Source organism: Amphiprion ocellaris, chromosome 4 (genome assembly GCF_022539595.1).
Source record: "Amphiprion ocellaris isolate individual 3 ecotype Okinawa chromosome 4, ASM2253959v1, whole genome shotgun sequence".
NCBI lineage: Eukaryota > Metazoa > Chordata > Actinopteri > Pomacentridae > Amphiprion > Amphiprion ocellaris.
In genome coordinates, this window is record NC_072769.1 from 24,222,939 (window position 1) to 24,244,922 (window position 21,984).

The window sequence follows — 21,984 nt, forward strand, 5'->3', positions numbered from 1 at the left end:
TCCTTTAATAATGTTTAAATAATCTTCAGACATTTTAACCATTCACACTATAAGATATGACATCTTGGAGCTGAGGCTTAAATATCAAAATTAAAGTTAAGTTACATAAAATGGGTTTATAACCCTTCACACAGCCTTCAAATACAAATCTGACTCAATGGGTGTAGACTGCAAGTGTAAAGTTTAAATGCTCATTAGTTTTACTTGAATGCATCTGATGCAAACCACCATGACCTTCACCTTCACCTTTCCTGATGATCGTCCACAGCCTGGTGGAGGCTGTGGCCTGTGGGGACCAGTGTTTACCTGTGCAAGATGAGCTTCATGGTCAAAAACACAGACGACCCTGTGTCCCCCACTACCTGTACATAAGTAATGCATTACCAGCGACCTGCTACAAGGGCTGACGTACTTGATGGTGGGCTATACATGGAGTACATCAATCAGGCATAATATTATGACCACTGACAGGTGAAGAAAATAATTCTGATTATCTCATCATCATGGCAACTGTTAGTGTTTGGACATATTAGGCAGCAAATGAACATTTTGTCCTCAAAGTTGACATGTTCGAAACAGGAAAACTGATTCTCGACCGGTTTCTACTCATCTATAGCTGTTTTTATCTGGATCAAACAGTCTTAACATGCAAATACACAGAGCGTCAACTATTAGTTGATTACGTGTAAGCTATTACAGTTTTTCTCAGTCGCTTTGGTACATTTCTCGAATCATCATTGATCCAATTCGTACAAAAAGCAAAACACCATGGATTACCTGCAAAAGCCAGTCTCGTGCTCAAAATCCTTAGCTCATCTTTCAAAAGTAAATATCTGTGTCAGTGAACATGTCAGTGCCATCAGAATGACCAGTCCTTGTGTTATTGTGTGGATCAGACAGTCAGACTGCTTAGTCATGTTGTCATTATAACAGTGTTCTCTGGAGGATGTTCTGATGTAAACTATGGCTGAAGTTTTGATGACAATTATTGTAAATTGTAAGTTTCACCTTAGTGTATGTGGGAGACTGATTGCAGGAGACTGGACAAGATTCACATTTACGCTTTTACTGTTGTAATTTGTTGACAGACCATGTGATTGCAATACAAAAATGAAAACAGCGCTGCATAGCACAAAGAAAATGAGAAACTGCTTTTTTAATGTACACAAGTGACACAATGATGTGAAGATTGAACAAGTAGTTTTTGAGAATTTCAATTCTGATCTGAGAAATGTACCAAAATGACTGAGAAAAACTGTAATAAAGCGTCTATCTATGTATCCGTCTGTCTCTGTCTGTCTGTCTGTCAGTCTCTATCTTATTTCCTTTTTTTTTTTTTTTTTTAACCAGCTTTATATTTTATTGTGGCCCTCCTGTGACTCCATACACGCCCACGGACAGCACTTCCTAAAAAATTTATTTAAAAGAGTGACGGTTGGTAAAAGAGGGAAAGTCGCACCTAGAGGATCAGGACGACATAGTTGTGTCCACAACAGGTAAGACAAACATAAAACTGAAACTATGTTATTTGGAAACAAGTTACAGTAAATTGTGTCTACAAAGAGCAGCTTAAAGAGAGAGATAGAGACAAAGTAGACGAGCGAGTTGAAAGTGAAACTAAGCTTGTCCTACGGAGGTAACAGGACGTGTGCTTTAGTTTTTGTTTAGCTTGACTATTTCTACTTTAACTGCCTGTTAAGTCACTATCTATCCCAAATAAGGGAACACATTAATGGTTGAACTTGAGCCACACGGGAAATTTAAAGTTTTTGGATTTTCTGTGAACGCTGCTGTGTCTGTGTTGACAATGGTCAGGTGTGTTTCATACAGTCTACAGCATTACCAGCACCTCTGACTGTGGAGGATCATTGAACAGTGGAGATATCCAGATCAACTAAAAATGGCAATACTTCAAAATAAATAAACAAAAGTTCTGCATTCAGTATATCTTTTAATTTAAACTACACAAGACAGTTGTGTTTCATTATGCTATACTGACACAGTAATGTGTTAAACTGAGACCAAATCGTCTCTAGGATTTGTTTCTCTGTGCAATGTGTTTTGTGTTTTTCTCTACTCATACAGCTGATCACAAGCAACTACATCCAGTATTAGTGTTTCATTTGTGAGGTTCAGTTTTGGAGGCTGATGTTGTTTTGTTGAAACTACCCATGGCCGTAACTTGTGCAGATTTCCAGATTTTTATAATTTTCCCATTAAATGCAAAAATCATTCCGCAACCTTAGTTGGTGTTTACCCTCAAGTTGCATTCATGTCAGCATGGAAACATCTGTACACAATTATGGATTTTTTGAAAAGGTTAGCAACTGTTTCTGAGCAAGGAACCAAAGTACAAATGAAATGTGGTCTCATATTTTGATACAGCTTGAATGAGGAGGAGCTTCCTGTATTTTCAATGTTAGATTTACAACATTGCCCCACACACGAGTCTAACTCTGCTTATTACCTTGTTGTTATGCTATATCAGCAGCCAATCCTCACAGACTTCGTTGCAAACCAGCTATCCTCTCCACTCTGCAGCTGATGTCTGCAGTTTCCTTGGCCCACCATCGTTCTTCGTGTGTGTTTGAAGTTTGTCGTGTGATTATGTGTGAATTAGCCATTAGAAAGGGAGCACCGAGAGAGGAAAAAAATATGAGTCATCTGAGTGTAGATACAACACAAGCAAGGCTCTAGTCAGGAGAAAATAACCTGGATAAGAGCCATAAAGCAAGTTTAAGTGTGGTAGTAGGACCTCGGTGCCTAAAAGCAGTGCAAGAGGTAATAGGAGTTTTTTGTTTGTTTTGCAGTCTGTCAAGTGCAAAGGTGTTCAGTGAAGAGCTGGGTTTTTCATCTTTTCTTAGAGACTGAGAGAGACTCTGCAGATCGAACAGAGTTTGGTAACTCGTTCCACCACTGGGGAACCACAGAGGAGAAGAATCTAGCTATGGACTGGCCCTGGTGTGGTGGTTATATCAGGAGCCGTTTGTTGGCCGAGTGTAGTGAGCGGAATTGAGTGTAGACCTGAATAAGAGAGTTCAGGTAGGAGGGAGCTGTTTTCATTCGATTTTTGAATGCAAATGTCAGAGTTTTGAATTTTATGCGGGCAGCAACAGGAATCCAGTGAAGCGATCTGAACAGTGGGGTGACGTGCTGTTTCTGGCTGACTGAAAACAAAACGTGCTGCTGCATTCTGGATCATCTGCAGAGGTTTGATCGTGCACGAGGGGAGGATTGCCAGTGAGGAGCTGCAGGAGTTGTTCTGCAAGAACACACAGGAATGGTCTGATCTTCCTAATGTTGTACAGAATGAATCGACATGACTGAGCAACAGAGGCTACATGAACCTTGAAGGTTAATTGGTCATCGACCATGACAATCAGGTTTCTGACAGACTTTGTGGGTTTGAAATGGGTTGATTCAAGTTGGATGTTGATTTCTTGTGGTATAGAGGGACTGGCTGGGATAACAAGGATCTCAGTCTTGAAGAGGCTGAGTTGAAGGTGACAGTGTGGTCATTCAGTGGGGAACAACAGGAAGAGCTGGGTATCATCAGTATAGCAGTGGTATGAGAAACCATGGGAGTGGATTATTGCATCAAGTGAGGTTGTGTATACTGAGAAGAGGAGAGGACCAAGCACTGATCCTTGTGGAACACCTGTGGATTGGCTGTGCAGTTTGGACACTTCTCCCCTCCAAGATACTCTGAAGTATCTCCCCTCCAACCATCAGTATCTCTCAATGTACTGCAGCACAATTGAATTATTCCAGTGCCACTAATTGTCCTTTCAGACATGGAAAGTCTCTGTGTGGACGAAAGCGAGGAGGCAGCAATGCCTGTTGAGACTTCTTGTTCAGATGGGAAAGAATCTGGATATTCAGAAATACAGTAAGTGCACACAGTTTATGGTGTAAACTGGCCATGATTGAACAACGTGAAACTTGTGACTAAAACAAAGAGAGAAGGAGAAGAAGGTGCTGTAACTGTCATTTTTGTTATTGTTGAGTAATGTGCCATATACTATTTGGTTAATTTTGTATTCATAAAATGTCAGATAGTAGAGAAAAATGCTCCCTATAATTTACTACAGTCTATGGTGATGTCTGACAAAGGGCTTGAATTAAGTATTTAATTTCATTATTGATTAATCTACTTATATTTATTGAGTAATTGTTTGATCCATTACATAGCTTGAAGGAAAAGACTAAATACTGAAATAAAAATACAAGAAACAAGTATATTTTTTGTAATTACTACAAAGTGACTTGAATGATTAATTGATTATAAAAAAATTAGTGTAAAGTGAAAGTAGGTGGAAGTCATAAATCCTCACATTCAAGGCTTGAGGCAAAAACGAGTTGGTTGTTCATGCTGGATAAATAACTGATATTGGCTAGTTTTTAAATAAGCTCAAATAATTATTGACCAAAAAACTTGAATAAGATTCTATCACCTTTTCTGGATTTCAAGAGTGTTTCAACTTGTAGGTGCATGTGTTATTATTAGTGGAAATGCACATGTATTGTGAAAAGTGCAGAGTTCAGACGTCCTTGTGGTGATACCACAGCAGATCTGAGCTGCTGCAAGGCGACATTCCCTCTTTTTAAAAAAATATTAGATTTTAATTTTATTTCCTTACAAAATAGTCATAGATAAACATTCAGATAAGTATCGGATACTCATATAAATTAAAATGCGTGATTATAATTAGACTGGAGAATATAAAAACAAAACAACAAGGATACACAAGTACATGCACTTTTCAGTAGCTTGCTGCTTATTTTGTTGTCATGTAGGCTGAGTGACTTTAGTTGAGTTTTCAGGTCTACGAGAAAAGGTAAAAACTTTAAGTGTGATTTACCGAATTTCTGTTGGTGACTTGAAAAAACAAACAATTGCATATGGAATGATGAAATCAATCAGATATTCTAGATTGGCATTTGAATGATCACACTAATCGATAATATCTTTAAAGTTAAATGATTATACAGAGTTAACGGCTTCAAATAAGTGACATTTTAGATCTGTACAAAATGTTTGTGGTATTTTGCATGCAAAAAATAGGTCAAAATGTATGCAAAAAGTGAAAGAAATATCAGTGTGGCAATATGACAGCAGGGTATGTTTTACATAAAATATTGAAATATACTTCTACAACCTTTTTTAAAAGACTCTTCCTCAAATCTCCAAAACTTTTCTCTAGGTATAGTTTTATTCTTGCTTTGGAAAATTTTGCAAATATACCTATTATTACACTTTATATCTATTTGTTCAGTTCCATGTGACATCAGTAAATGTTGCTTCATATTACTCTCAACATAATTTAAGTAGCTTTTCACAAATCTATGGTGATAGTCCCACACACAACCCATTACTAACAAGTTAGTAATAGTGACATGTGCTCCATCCCCAGACTGTACATAGAGATATACTGTACCATCTTTCTATGTACTGCAACACAACATTTATTAATTACAGTGTCACTAATTCATCTCCCAGACAGACTGAAATCCAGGAGACGAGTGACTTAGGGAACAAAGAAGAGGAGCGAGCAGTATTTGCAATGTCTCCGAGACGTGAAGATTTTTCACCTCTGTCTGTTGAGACGTCTTGTTCAGAAGTCACAGATTGTGGTTATTCAGAAGAACAGTAAGAGCACTCAGTTTATAGTGTAAAATGGCAAAGATTAAATTGCACAAATATATTATATTTTGGTGTTTGTTTTCTGAAATGCATTTGTGATTTGCATTTTTGCTCTTGAACTGAGCTTTGCATTAAAACAAAGAGAGAAGCTTCAGGCCTGCAACTTTTGTTTTTGTTACCGTTGAGTAAAACTGAAGAGTTTCATATAGATTTGATTGCATCAAAAAAATAAATCGATAAATAAAAGAAAAAGAAAAACAAGCCTTAATTTGATGAGAAAATCTCCATAGTAGTTTCATGAAGCTACCTACAAGAGAGGGAGGGGAGTTCAAAGGTGATAAAATTACCTTCCAGCACTTCTTATTATAACTAAATGAATCTGTATTCACAGATCTTCTCAGAGTGAACTGCCAGATGCTGACTTGCTGACTGACCAGGCATCAGTATTGGCATCCAACCCTTCAAGCCTGAAAGAGGTGGATCTGACTAGACACTCTTTGAAGGAATGGGAAGTGGAGCAGCTGTGTGCTGGTCTGGAGAGTCCACTCTGCAGGCTGGAGACTCTGAGGTCAGATTTTCTATATTTGATCTGTGATGAAAAGTTGATCATGTTAATATTAGCTACCGTGTAAAATATAAATAATTAGGAATCAAGACAATAAAACTACAAAATTTGACATAGAAATGTTGAGGTGGATATGTAAAAGAAGTGCTGTCCTCTGTCATTTTTTCATCCATCAGTAGTGATTGACTAGAAGAGTTCTGACAAAGGCCTGCTATTATCACCTTCTTGCTTTCTTCTGTCTTTAGACTGAGTCACTGCATCTTGTCAGAGAGATTCTATGCTGCACTGGTCTCAGCTCTTGAGTTGAACCCGTCCTATCTGGGAGAGCTAGACCTGAGTGGAAACAAGTCCCTGATGGACTCAGGCATGAAGCTGTTGTCTACTGGACTGGGAAGTCCACACTGCAGACTGAGGACTTTGAGGTCAGTTCATTTACTGTTGATTGCACCATAAACTGTCTATCTTGAAGGCATTTTTACTTCGCCAAGGAACACGGCAGAGTTATGTGATGATCGCTATTGGTTTGTCTGTCTGTCTGTCTGTTAGCAGTATTACTCAAAAACGGACCAACAGATTTAAATGAAATTTTCAGGGAAGGTCAGAAATGACACAAGGACCAAGTGATTAGATTTTGGCAGTGATGTAGCTTATAGTCTGGATCCATGGATTTGTTAAAAGATTTCTATATCATTGTGAGATAGCAGCACGGCGCCACTGTAACTATGACAACAAGTGAACACTATATCAGCGGCCTACTGATGATCACATGATTGCAATCCTACTACAAATCAACCGCTGCGGACCATAAATTTTGTAAAGATTGCATTCGGTGAAAATCATGCAATGACTGAGCAGCCTTGGCGGAGTACTGCGCTCTCTGAGTGCTTTTCTTGTTATAGAAGGTGCTTTCAAAAATAACATCTGAAGTTCCCTAAGAAATTGTAAGTGTGGTTTGGTGCTGTATACAAAATACTGACTTGAAATTTACAGCTGTGTAGTTTCTTTTTTCGTTTCACACATTTACTTTTCATTATGCTAATATCTCGCTTTCCTCACTTGCATCACTTTCTCAAATCTTAGCTCCTTCCAGCCTCCATTACAAAGTTCCTAATTGATGTGCATCCTCTAATAATTACAGACTTGTTTGCTGTGAATTAACAGAGAGCAGCTGTGCTTCTCTGCTCTCAGCACTTGAGTTAAATCCCAGCCATCTGAAAGTGCTGGACCTGAGTGGAAACTGTCTGCGGGATGCAGGAGTGAGGCTGTTGTGTGCTGGACTGAAGAATCCATTGTGTAGACTTAAAACTCTGGGGTAAGACTGTCTTTGTGAGACATTTGTTGTTATGAATATTACCTGACCATTGACAGTGAGTTGAAGAGAACCAATAAAGGCTTTTGTAGACGGTCTGTGTGTAGCCTAAGCTATCTGCCAATACAGGCTTCCATAGCACAAACTCAACACTGTGCGTATCTGCTGCCTGTCAAGTAGTATTTTTGTGCCTGTACAATGTTCTTTGTGTTCACTTTACTTTGCAGGTGAAAAAAACACATCACATTTTAGTAGTCACAAAAAAACCTAAATGTACAGTTTGCAGAAGAATGTATCTAATGTAGCTATAAACTAACACCAGGTAGGTTTACACTGAGCAAGATTTAAACAACAGCTACATGGCCTCCAGTAGCTTGTTATAAGTGTTTCATTCTTTATCCAGGTTGGGCTCTTGCAGCTTGTCAGAGGACAGCTGTGATTCTCTGGCCTTAACTCTGAAGTCCAAGCCTTCCCGTCTTGAAGAGCTAGACCTGAGTCTCAACCAGCTACGAGATTCAGGAATAAAGTTTCTGTCTGCTCTACTGAAGAGACCTCGCTGTAGGCTGAAGACTCTGAGGTAGAAAATTTCTTTCTTGTTCTGAGGGAAAATTGTGATTGGATGTTTGTATGTTCAGGTCATTCTCTCTTTGCAGGTTAGCATGTTGCCTGTGCTCAGATAAAGGTTGTGCTGCTCTGGTCTCATCGCTGAAATCCAGCATCTCTAAACTGACGGAGCTGGACCTCAGTGGAAACAACCTGAAGCGTAAAGGAATGAAGCTGCTGACTGAGTTTGTGAAAAGTTCAAGCTGTAAATTGGAGACACTGAGGTCAGTAGAAGTTTGGAGTCAGTGTTTGGTGCATTCAGCACAATTGTGCTAAAGTGAGTGAGCATCAGACTGTCAGATGGGGAACAGTAATGAAATGCTACGAAGAATTAGAGTTTCTGATGCTTAAGTAATTATGTCGTTTTTCACTTTTTCTAGAGTGTATTTGCTTAAAAGTTATTGATGCAAACATGTATTAAGTCCTATTTTATTTTGTTGAATTGCCAGTAGTCTGTCTCACAATAATCAGATTAATATTCAAAATAATTTTAAGCCTAAACCCAAGTTCTTCTTGTTTCACAAATGTAGTCCCCATGAACCTCGTTCAATCTCTGTAGTAACCAAGTGAAAGGGAACCAAGGGAAACCCTGTTCACTAGCATCTGAAGTGAAGCTAAAGCTTTTTTCGAACAGCAACGTTTGTTATCCCAAGTTTTATCATTTAATTCTGTTGATATATGAATGAGTTAATTAGTTATGAGTTGCTCAACATGTAAATATGTGCCACTAATGTCACAATCTAGCTTGGAAACCAAATGAATCTGAGAGCTTGTGTTTTTTTTGCTCTAGCATAATATGTCTGTCCCCCCCCCCTCTTCAAACTGATTTCTACCTCCTCAGCCCTTCTTAGACAGTCACAGCCTACATCTAATTGATATATTGATTTCACAGAGGAGTATGGTTGTATTTTTGGAGTATTTTAATATTGTAATGATGTGGAATAATCTGAACAGTATATTTTAACAAAAGTAGAACAAACGACTGCACTAAAAGACATTCTTTCATCTCTCAGTGCTACATCACACGTTTCGTTGATCTGACTAAAGTCTATCCACTTATGTCCAGAGGTATTTTGATATTTAACTCCTCTGCATTCCTTGGTGGGGTAATGAAGAGGCAGACCCATCCATCCATCCATTGTCTACACACCGCTTAATCTTCATTAGGGTTGCGGGGGGGCTGGAGTCTATCCCAGCTGACTGAGGGTGAAGGCATGGGACACCCTGGACAGGTCACCAATCTGTCACAGGGCCACACATAGAGACAAACAGTCACACTCATTCATACCTACGGACAATTTAGAATCACCAATTAACCTCAGCATATTTTTGGACTGTGGGAGGAAGCTGGAGGAAACCCACGTATGCACAGGGGGAACAGGCTAGCTCCACACAGAAAGATCCCAGGCCCAGGTCAGGGCGCGAACCAGCGATCTTCTAGCTGCAAGGCGACAGTGCTAACCACTGCAGCTCCCATTTAGTACATGCCTTGGAAAACGAAAAAGAGCCAAGACGTTTAAGACAACAAATTAAAGTTTTAAAAATGAATGAAAACTATTTATATGGCTCTGTCAGTATGTACAGATACTATTTTATTGGGAACTTCATGGCAATATAACCTGGTCATGGTAGACTATAGAAATAGCTTGTGTAGCTTTATCTTACCTCTGCTTCCACTAAATAAACACTAGCATTAGTTAAGTTTGGAACATACGCTAATCTTAGAATGTTGAATCACAACCACAAAAATTGTAATCCTCACACTAAACAATGATGCCATCATAATAACCAGTGTACAGCAGAAACTCCATCATGTTATTGTTGAACCACGAGTTCTTGCTCTACTCTGCTGTTTCTCACTTTCCCTTCTGGCCTTTTGATCCTCTGTTGGGCTTCGTTATTTCTTCTTTTCTGCATAGGATTGGATTTTCTCTGGCATGCTTGTTACTGTCACCTCCCTCTGCTCTGTGTTTTGTGGGGGCTGAGTTTTTTTTGCCCTCCGGAGTATTAACTGTCTTGATTTCTGCTCACAGAGTGGACTATGGACGAAACTTGATTTCAAGTGCCATCATTGAAGCAGGTGTGTATTGACAAAGTGGTGATCATTCATGTGGTGACCCCAAAAGCTCAACGCAATACACCTTAAGTAGAACTGCAAAAAGAAAGATAATACACGAAGATAACACAGAGAATACACACAAATACAGTCAATTACAGTAATTTAATTCAATCCAATTTTATTTATATCGCGCCAATTACAGTTCAAATCATCTCAAGACGCTTCACAGAACCCATATGCCCGAACCCCCACAGCTAGCCCGAGGACGACAGTGGCAAGAAAAAACTCCCTTTTAACGGGAAGAAACCTTGAGCAGAATCCAGCTCATATGGGGGGACCCATCTGCTACTGGCTGATGGGTTGAGAGGGACAGAAGAGCTAGAGGGGGAGGGGGACAAAGAGACATAACACATTGGGATACATGCATGATAAGAGTAACATAGATGATACATATAAAGTAGAAGCCAACATTGAAATTGATTCATAGTTTACTGTTATGGTGTACGGCTCTGGTATTAAATATACTATGTGTATAGCTGATAGTAAAATTCAAACAGTGTGTAGATAAACATAGCAGGTATAGTGAGGGTGATGCAGAGTAGATTGGTGGGAATGGGCAGCTGGAAGCAGTGGACTGGAGGAAGGTCAGCAGCAGCATCCCACAGTGGACATGATGGAGACTAGGCCAGTTGGTGGGAGAACAACCACAGATCTGAAGCATCCAGCTCTGGGACCAGGGACACTCAGAGAAAGGACACAAGGGGACACAAAACGAATGCCATGCAATAACAGTATATATTGTAAATAATACACAGATGAAGAGAGAGGGGCTCATTGCAATGAGAGAGGAATAACAGCGCGCAAGCTGCGTGAGTGGAGAAAGGTAAGAGCAGAGCTGTTAATCTGACAGTATTTATGAGTGTGAATTAATGGTGGAAAGTTATCAGTAAAATCAAGAAATAGAGAGGGCAGTTTAAAACTGGGACAGAATTTCATAAAAGTGATCATATGTTGACATTTCAAGTAGTATTATCACTTTACATTTGGTAATGCTAACTCTCCTGAATTCATCCTAGTGTGTAGTTTGTTTACAGTTATTGAGCACTTCCTCCCAGGTCACAGAAGGCCATCTAATGAACTGATTTAACAGTTTAAGGATCCCTCAAGGAATTTTGACTGACAACACCATCCTTTATCATTTTCTTAATACTGAGTGATTTTTTTGAGTGTCTAACATACTGATATGTTCATAGCGTACTACTAAAAATCCTACTTATAAAGAATACTTTTTTTGTCTTTGTGGGATCCAGTGGCTACCACGTTCATCACGTCCATCACATTCCATATACAGCAGGTAATAACATTAAATTGCAAAATATTATTTTTCCTGCTTCAAATGATAATAAGCTCTCTCTTTCTGAGACTGAGGTTGACTTAATGTAATATCCTATTTACTGTCAGTCCAACTGTGGACTCATGTTTTTTTAATACAATGTTGTGTAAATAGTGATTTTTGCATGGAGTCATTTCAGGGGTGTATTCAGTTTTGTTGTAGAATTTTGTGTGTGTGTGTGTGTGTGTGTGTGTGTGTGTGTGTGTGTGTGTGTGTGTGTGTGTGTGTGTGTGTGTGTGTGTGTGTGTGTGTGTAAAAAAGTGCATGGCATAATAACTACCTTCTAATTTGCTATTTCACTTTAAAACAAAGACAAAGTGAGCTTCATTCAAAATGGTCTGGATTGAGCAAATCTGTAGGATCAGTTCACCATAGTGCTGTGGGTAAGTGCATGAAGCATTTCTTGATTGACTTTGGGTGAAATGAAGCTTAAAGCCCCAACCTTACACCTGTATGAACTCTGCATGTTAAGGTAACAAGCAAAGCATTGACTTGCCCATCTCCAGTTTGATGGCTTTACCCAGGTAATCATAAAATAAATCTACCTTTTATTTCCATGTTTCAATTGTTAAAAAGATTTCATTATAAGCAATGATTTCTACTTATGCATTAGACAAATCATGTCGAATCAGCCAGTATACATACAATAGAGTGTCACAGTGTGTGTGTGTCTTTTGTTAACCACCTTTGAATTTGCTCATGCAGTCTTCCAGAGTTGGATGTTGAACTCCACCAACTTTCTGCATTAAAACAGCATGGTAAGTGCAGCTTCATGGACTGGTAAACTCTTGGTGGAAGTTACGTATCTACATTCACTTCATTACTGCACTTAAGTTTACTTTCAGACAGCAATACTTTACAAGAGGATTGAAGTTTTATGCTACTTTTTACTACCTCTGTACTATTGTCAATTATTCATGTTCATCATTTGTAAATGTCCTTTTCAAAATACCCTTTTCTTTCATAGCGGCTTTACATGCTTGGGACTGGGGTCTCACACTGCATCCACACATAACAACAACACAGACTGACTGGTTTAAGGACGAGGCAAAAGAGATGAAGGTGAGCAGTTCATCCACAAACATTTGTCAGTGTTAATTTATTATTTATTACTCTGTCAAGGAGTGTGACGGAGTGACGATCGGCATTGGTTTGTCTGTCTGTTCGCAACATTACTCAAAAATGGATTAACGGATTTGGATAAAATTTTGAGGGAAGGTCAGAAATGACACAAGGACCAAGTAATTAGATTTTGGCAGTGATGCAGCTTATAGTCTGAATCCACAGATTTATTCAAGATTTCTGTATCATTGTGAGATAGCAGCACAGCGTCACTGTAACTATGACAACAAGTAAACACTACGTCAGCTGCCTGCTGACAATCACATGATTGTGGTCCTACTACAAATCCACTGCTGCGGACCACAAATTTTTTTAAAGATTTCATCCGTTGGAAATGACACAATGACTGAGCAGCCTTGGCAGAGTCCTGCACTCTCTGAGTGCTTTTCTTGTTGTTTGTTTTCTAAAGGTTTTCTCAGTGTCTCCACTGTCTCTGTGCATTCTGTGTCACTCTTTTTAGTTTTTTTCTGTTAGACTTTGTTCATCATTTACTGTGTTAATGTCTTTGCTTGTTTCGTGATGGTCTGATTTTCCCTGGATGTTTTCACTTGTTCCCAGTTACCTTCCTGCCTATTCAGCCCATTTTTCTCCTTGGTCCTTGGTCAAGTCATCTGTAAACCTTTCCAGTGCTCCTTGCCTGTAGTCTTTTACATTTCTAGCCCAATAATAGCCTTCACTGAGTAGGTTCACAGAGATATTTACATTTATCTTGAGAGAAGTACAGTATCATTTTCAACTTTAGTCCCCATTACAGTCAAATGTTCCCCCTGACCTAACGTCATATTTTACATTAAATACATATTATTTTTATGCCTAGACAGAAATGACCAGTAGCATTGTGTTTTCTGGTATTCTGTTTGTCCTATTCTCTGAATGAGATACCTTTAGGAATTATTCTTTAAATTTCTCATGGATGAACTGAATTTGATCACCAAAGGTCACTGTGAGCTCGCAAAAAATGTTTTTGACCACCCGTCAAAAACTGACATGTTAATTCTGACAACATTTTATATATATGTCAAAAATGATAGAATAGTGAAGTGATGATGGTGACATTATATCTGCAAAAAGGTAAAATGTAGTCTTATTGTTCTGCAAAAACTCTTTTTCTTCCACCATAACTCAAGATGAGAAGGAGAGATGGTGACCATATTTTATATTCCATCTATTAAATTCCCTGCATATACTGTGGTATAAGTCTGGACAGACATGAATGTTCATATCACAAATGAGAAAAGGTGCTCAAGGCCATAATTCTAGTTAATCACTTCAGTGCATATGATTACTTGTTGTCATGTTTTACAAGCTAATTTTGTGTCTTTCTAAAATTTAGACCCCATCACGGTTTACACCTGATCTGGTTAAGGAAGATGGAGTGACTTTGTACAGGTAATCAGACTTATACTTTGGCAAATATTATTTCCTCTGTTTTTATGGCTGTCATTCTAAATACAATAAGATTTTTAGATTTTTATTCGTTAAGTGGAAAGATTATGCAACATTGACCATTGCATATCAATTATAGTATGGTGGATGTGTTTTGGTGATGGTTGATATAATTTATTATTGTTCATATGTATCGTACCACTGTTGAAATTTAAGTTCCAGAGTGTGCCTGATGAGACCCATTAGTCAGTCACCGTCACATTTGCAAGCTATAAAACCTTAAACTTGTGTGTTAATGTTTATTTCTGACTAAAAACTTGGAAACACCAAGAATTACAAAACATAAAAACTTAAAACTATAAAACTAAAAATGTCTTTTGCCATGTCCCTTTTTTGTTTGTATTTTCACTGAATAGAAAGAACATTAAAAGTTAGATAATGAACACCAATAATAAAAAAAATTTATGTACAGTATGTATGTACAACAGTATGCACACGATACAAATACAACTATAGATGCATGTTCAATATACAAATTGATAATGTGCATTAGATAATATAGAGATGGAAGACTATGTTAATATTGATAGTTGTTGAACGGATGAGTATGCAGGCATAAAGCTTGAATATAAAAAGTATTATAAGCACAGTAGAAAATTGTGAAACAATGTGGTGGAAGTAGGGAGCTGTAAACAATACTATAATGCAAAATTTTCTACTGTGCTTCTAATACATGTTAGATTTATACTTTATGCCTGCCTACTCATCTGTAAAACAACTGCAATACTGATTTATTTTTCTGCCTTTTTGTTCTGCTTATCCTAATGAGCACACTCAGTAAAAGAAATGAATTTGTGCATAATTTTTCATACAAATCTGAATGTATTGTGTTTGGGGGAACTGATACTGATATATCAAGTTTCGATTCAATGACTTTGAGACCTGCGGTCAAAAATCTTGGGGTGACATTTGACAGAGACTTAAAATTTAACAAACAACTTGACACTGTTGTCAGAGCAGGTTTCTTTCAATTGCTCCTTTCAAGCCTTTCTTAAACTGCCATACCTTAAAAAGCCATTCATGCTTTTATCAGTTCAAGACTGGGCTACTGCAGTTTCCAATTTTACATTGGCATCTCCCAGTCATCTATCAGCCGCCTGCAACTCGTGTGAAATGCTGCAGCGTGTCTTTTAACAAACACCCCCAGACATGAGCACATCACCCCAGTCCTCTACGCTCTAAACTGGCTTCCAGTCCAGCCAGTAATTCTTTTTAAACTTTTATTGTTCGTTTTTTAAGCTCTTAACGGTCTTGTTCCACTCTATTTATCTGAGCTTTTAACTTTAAATGACCAAAAAAGAGCTCTGATGTCTTCCAATCAGTGGCTGCTTGAAGTAGCCAGGTCTAAATACAAACACTGGGGTGACTGGACATTCTCTGTAGCTGCACCCAGGCTCTGGAACAAGCTCCCCCCAACATGCACACCATCACTGACCTACGTCTTATTAAATCAAAACTCAAAACATTCCTGTTTAAAATGGCTATTAAACACCTAGCAGCATGGTAACGATTTACTACTTTTATTTCTTTTGGATGTATATTTTAGTGCTGTTTTATTGCAGTTTATTTTATTGTTTTATTGTATATTTTACGGGCTGTACAGTGGTGTGGTGGTTAGCACTTCTTGCCTTGCAGCTTGTAGATCCCTGGTTCATGTCCCGGCCTTCCTGGGATCCTTCTGCATGGAGTTTGTATGTTCTCCCTGTCCATGCGTGGGTTTTCTCCCACAGTCCAAAAATGTGCTGAGGTTAATTGATTATTCTAAATTTGCCCGTGAGTGCGAGTGTAATTGTTTGTCCTGCTTTAAGTTACTGTATTGTTTTTAAGTTATTCTCTTGTTTTTCACTGTGAAGCACTTTGGTCACCCTTTGGGCTGTTGTAAAGGGCTATAAAAATATACTTTGATTGACTGATAATAGTGTGGTAGAAATAGGGAGCTGTAAGGAATAAGGTTAACAGGTTAGTGGGGTAAGTAGCTATAGATCGGGAACATGTACCCCCAGACTCAGAAATACCTGCACATAGGTACAAGGAAGGAGAGCAACAGGAAGTCAGAGTACCAACGGTGAAGAATGAAAAAAGACCATTGTCTCTTTTCAATTGGTCTGTGCCAAAAAAGGGATAAATAAAGTCATAAAGTAAACTGAATATGGTGAACTTACTCAAAACTGCAAGCAATGTTTTAAATACTGAAAGATCTTTTTGCTCAGGATGAGGTTCCACACAGCAGAGTCATGCTGATTTGTTAGTGTGGCGTACTGAGGTCAACTGTACGTAGGTTTTAACATGTCTATGGGATTTCTGTTGTGTTGCACAGGTTCAAGGGCCTGTATCCAGGTGTGTTCCAGTGCGATTTGACTGGGCTGGTGCTTACAATGACCCGTCAGGGGGAGGTATTATACCGGATCATCCAGTGGGATGAGGGTCTCCTTCTCTCAGCTAAAAAGGTCCCTGCAGGTCCACTGTTTAACATCCAGGGTTCTGAGGATGCCGTCTCTCAGCTGCATCTCCCACACTGTGAAAAACAACCCTGTAAGTATGTCCAGTCTGATGCTTAGAAATGTAAAATCAAAGCACATTTATTTCCATTCCACCTTTAGTGTGCAATATTATTTAGAATTAAAGATAAGGAGACCTATATTTACAGCTGCACGTAATGAGCTCCTGCATGTGGCCCACATCGATGATGATGGAATGAGCATCCTTCAGCCAGTGGAGATAACGGATACTCATGTGGTTGTGAGTGTCCCACACTTCTCTGCCTTTGGCTTGGTATGGGATGTGTTAATAAGTCTTCTAAACATCCAGAAACCGATAAGTGGCCAAGTTCTGCTGTTCCACCGACTGTACACAAGGCAAACTCAAAAACTCAACGTTTTTCTACTGCCAGAAAACGTGCCGCTGCAAGAGGTAAGAGCTTGTCATTAGTTATTATTAATTCATGAAGTCACAATTTTTGGAATGAGCAAAAGCATTCTTAAGGATGAACTGTATGTTAAAATCAATGTATGAAAAAGTTACATGTTCAGTCATGTACTTAAATCTTACTATGAAATATTAAGGTATTTTATCCTGTCATTTGTTGTGTAAATGCAAAGGCTATGACTGACACAGTCAGTCCCTACTGAACACCAACACATGGTGTGAGGTGTCAGTCAGCTTTCTCCTCTGAATAAAATATGGTGTTTTTTCATCCTTTCGCGTTTGCAAAGCACTGAGACAGCTCCAGACTCAACAACAACTTATCAAAACACTTATTTTTAATAAATAATAGAAATACTATTTCTACATGTTATCGTGTCTGTCACTTTTGTAGCAAGTAACTTTAGTGTATCCAAGCTTTAAGCATAGGAATTTATGTAATTGGGGTAATGAAGCCACTGTCCAATAAAAAATGTTTTAATTCAACTGAAGGTAAAAAAGCAACAGGAAAATGCAGAGTACATCGAGGCTCCTTCTTCCTGTCACCTCGTCCCAGGCCAAACCTACAGTCTGCACTGTTCTGAGGCCCACAAAATACAGCCTGAGGTGAGTACGTCCAGCACAGCTTCTAGAAAATGTGTCAGGTAGTGCTGGAAGAGGCTGAAATGTGTATTTCATGTCTAATACGATGGTCTGATTCAGTGTCTTTTTATGATTGGTTCAAGAGTCCATCCATCTATGTTCTACACATCGTTTTATCCTCTGTAGGGTCCCGGTTGGGGGCTGGAGTCTATTCTAGCTGACCTAGGTGAAGGCAGGGTACAACCTGGACAGGCCACCAGTCCATCACATGGCCTGGTTTGAGGTTGTGTGACAAAAGCATTCACTGCATGCACCAATCAGTCACAACATTTAAACCACCTTCCTAATCGCTTGGCACCCCTTGTGCCACCAAAACAGCTCTGTCCTGTCAAGGCCTGGTCGGGTGTCCTGTGATTTCTGGCACTGAGATGTTGGCAGTGGATCCTTTGGATCTTGTGATTTATAGAATGGGATTGTTCTGAGTTATCATGATGCTCGATCAGATTGGGATGTGGGGAGTTTGGAGGCCTGGCAACATCTTGAGCTTTTTGTTGTGTTCCACAAGCCAGACCTGAGCAATTTTTATATCGTGATAGGCTGCCATTAGAGTGTCCTGTTGCCAGTCATGTTTAGGTGGGTCCCATGTGTCAAAGTAGCATACAAATGAATGACCCAAAGTTTCCCGGCAGAACATTACACTGTTGTGCAACGCAAACAGGAAAAGGAAGCTTTGAGTGCAGCGCAAAAAAGAAAGAAGGAATAACCTGGGCGTTTGAGGCAAACAAGCGATGAGAAACCAAAAGCAACATGGGCTACATGTGAGAAACATGGAGGAAAGAAGCAGAACTCTGATTTTTGAAGCTAATTTGACAAATATGGTGTTTTTTATAGTGAAGTGATTGTGTTTGTTTTTATTATTCTATATTTTGAAGACTTTGAGAGATGATCAGTGCCATTCACTTTAACTGTCAGTGGTTTTAATGTTGTGGTTGATGTATGTTAATTCAAGCCCTGATTTAGTATTTAGTGTGTATATCCTGTGAAATGAGTCTTGTGCAGTTAATGGGTGTGACATTGAGTTTAGTGAAAATGTAAAAAAAATTAAATTGCAGGCTGTAAAACAAAAGTAATGAGCTGACATTTGGAGACACTTCAGGTGTTGTTTCCAGGTTTGCCACAGTCATTTGAGTCATTGTAAGTATATATAAGCAGTTTCAATTGTGCAGTCTTGACTCTGCATTAACATGAAGTAAACATAAGAAATGTGTTATGATTTGCAGTGTGCCTCATTTGAATTAAAGTATGGACCAAATTACCACCCGACTTTTGAGATTCGGCTAACTCTGAGCACAGAGGAAGCAACTGTGACAGTCCGAGACCATGAGGGGAGACATGCCTGGAAGTATCATGTTGAACTAACTGGTAAATAAGGCTTCACTCAATCAGAAAATAGTCATTTGTACATTTTAAAATTTACTGATTTACTCCTTCTTGTGTTGTGCTTTTTCACTTGAACACAAAAACAGTTCTGCCTTTAGCGGTCTTGGAACTGAAGCAAGTTGTCTTTTTTTATTTGTAATTTTTAAAATTTTTGCAATTCCTGAATGCTGGCAAATGCTTTGCCCCTGAAATAGATTGCATATATAAATTAAATCTCAGCAGATCAAAGCATGTCCTTCGCAATCTTGAGTCTTGCCATTTGTTTCAGGTTTAACACCAGCCTTGACCTCACCTGCCCTGTCTACCCCATCTCCAGTCGGTGACCCAGCCTGGCTCCCATTCCCAACTAAAGAAAGTGGTAAGCAGCACTGTTGCATGAGAAACAAAAAAACCTAGCAAATGATTATGTTTCTGTGTGAAATACTGTGCAAATTTTACTTTAAAACATTCTGCAGAAAGTCTAATTCCTGTCTTTTATCTTTGAATCTTTGAATGTGCAACCTGCACACTTGTAATTATAGATAAAGATATAAGTAATCCAGGATTAAGTCCCAGGAGTTACTTGACTCAAGGTTCATTTTAGAGATATGATTATGATTTGGGCTGATAGACCAGTCTAATTTACTTTTAATATTCTGCTTTGATATATCTCCACATTTTATTTCATAAACTTGCTTCATCTCCCAGCATGAGAGTAGTTCAGTGAATCTTCTGCTCTTGGTTTCAGGTTCCACTTCATGCTCAGCTTCAGGCTCAGTTCCTCTGTCGACTCAGCCTCCAGCCAGTGAAGCAGCTTCGCTCTCTGTACCAGCTGGAGACGAACGTGAGCAACTCTGTGTTCACATAACCTGTGCTTGACAGAATATTTAAGAACAGAAAAACAAAAAAATTGAAATCTGAATATCTGACTGCTATATCTTCTCTTATACTACTGGACAGTTTGAAGCATTTTTATTAACACACATTTTACCTTCTAGATTATTGAGGATGACAGTTTTGATCCCTCTCCTGTGGTTGTGAACCAGTCTCTATCCACAGTGCTATAACTTATTATTTAATGGTTATTTCTAGTACTTTTGTTTTTGTTGTAAACTTTTCCAACGACTTTAAAAAAATACACTCCGGACCAATATGTGACAAGTGAGAACGACTTACAAGCAAAAATTCTGCAAAATAGCCCCCAAAAGAGGAACTTGAGTGTTTCACTAGTCAAACAGAAATACACACACACACACACACACACACACACACACACACACACACACACACACACACACACACACACACGTTTTTTTAATATATATATATATATATATATATATATATATATATATATATATATATATATATGGAAGCTGTACCCTTCCTGGCTGAGAATCTGGCTCTTCAGGCGTGTTTCCTACATTAGATTCCTTGTTTTATCCATTTTTGTCTCTGAAGAACTTTCAAATATCCTAGCACAGCACAGCAACAAAAATTGTGTCTTTTAATTAAAAGCACAACTTTCATTAGTGGATCCCTGGTACCAAAATGACCCAATACTCAACATTTCTTGTGGAACCTATCAATTTTAAGTTTTTAATGGCTTTTTGAGGTTTTGTTTAGTATTTTGGCTGTGACTGTACTAAAAGAAATTGCACTTGAAGTCCTAAGAGTGATTCTTAATGCAATATTTAGCAAATTGTGGGGTGTCCGAAAACTTTTCTCCACCACTGTATATATATATATATATATATATATATATATATATATATATATATATATATATATATATATATATAGTTGTAGCCTTAAAGTATGCAGTAAATTAAGACCATAACTGTTGAGTCTTTAATAGACTTCCTAAAATCTGAAGTGAATTTTTAAAACCCATTACTGGTTATTGAATAGAATTGTTTTCCTGCTTATCTTCCAGGTCCAGATTCGAGTAGACAAAATCTACAGAGGACTCAGTGTTTCCCAGGGAAGGAGGAGGAGAAGCTGTTCTCTGTTCGGACAGAGTTTGTTAGCAGAGTGTCCACGTCTGTGATAAGGGATCTGCTCGATAAGCTTCTGCAAGAGAGAGTTGTAAACAGCGGGGAAATGGAGTCCTTACAAGAAATGGCCAGGGCAGAAAAAGCAAGAGAACTGATTGACATGGTGTTGAAAAAGGGGCAACCGGCTTGTAAAATTCTGATTGATGCTTTCTGTGAACTAGATCCATTTCTTTCTGAATTACTGCAATTAAAGTGATGCACATACATTGAACAGTGGAATAATGATAACAGTCTTATATCAATGTTTTTGGAAAACTGGGCATAATGAGAGCGATACACAGTTAAAAACTTGTTTTGAAGTTTTACTCTGATACACAGAGTTTTTTAAACTTCAAATGTATTTAATAATGAGCCAAAAGCTGTGCCACCTTGACTGTCAGGCACGAGCAATGCTGCCTGCTAACTGTTGACATTGTTTTTGTCTTTGAACAGATTGGCGTGAATATTTAAGTAATCAGCTAATTTTTGCACATTGGACTGAAAGTTTATATTGCAAGCTGTGTTTTGTAATAAATATTTTGTATACAATGTATTTTTATGTGTCATAGTAATTAGTAATAATTGCTAGTAATTAATAATGTTGTTAGGTTGCCCTCTGGGTATCCTGTTTTTGTCTCTCAAAACACCTTACTGTAAACCTTTGTTTTTAAAAGTTATAAAGTTATAAATTATTATAATATTGTCATTATTATCATTATTATTACTATTAGTAATAGTACTAGTAGCAGTAATAGTAGTATTAGTAGTACCATGTCTATGGTACCAGATTCCCACGTTTAAAACTATCCAGAAATTTACTATCGATAGATTTAGCCTAGTGTTCAACAGTAACCGAAGCCAGACAGAAACAGCTGATCAACGAT

General features: G+C 38.3%; 1 protein-coding gene across 3 annotated transcripts; it reads left to right on the forward strand.

The window, feature by feature from the left end:
* The first annotated feature begins 1,343 nt into the window (after positions 1–1,343).
* Positions 1,344–21,798, forward strand: LOC111586901 (NACHT, LRR and PYD domains-containing protein 1-like). Of its 3 annotated transcripts, XM_023296737.3 has the most exons (23): positions 1,350–1,496; positions 3,793–3,889; positions 5,501–5,650; positions 6,036–6,212; positions 6,455–6,631; positions 7,348–7,521; positions 7,922–8,095; positions 8,172–8,345; positions 10,155–10,201; positions 10,996–11,063; positions 11,491–11,534; positions 11,886–11,956; positions 12,046–12,097; positions 12,279–12,331; positions 12,541–12,635; positions 14,029–14,084; positions 16,459–16,673; positions 16,789–17,051; positions 17,556–17,669; positions 18,926–19,067; positions 19,354–19,443; positions 19,813–19,908; positions 21,001–21,798. In XM_023296737.3, exons 2-23 carry the CDS (start codon positions 3,795–3,797, stop codon positions 21,315–21,317), a joined length of 2,844 nt encoding a protein of 947 aa, XP_023152505.3. In that variant the 5' UTR covers positions 1,350–1,496; positions 3,793–3,794; the 3' UTR covers positions 21,318–21,798. The 3 variants fall into 3 exon arrangements, with proteins under 3 accessions (XP_054865980.1, XP_035798125.2, XP_023152505.3); XM_055010005.1 differs by having other exon boundaries at positions 1,344–3,889; XM_035942232.2 differs by lacking the exon at positions 5,501–5,650 and having other exon boundaries at positions 1,349–1,496.
* Positions 21,799–21,984: the final 186 nt, after the last annotated feature.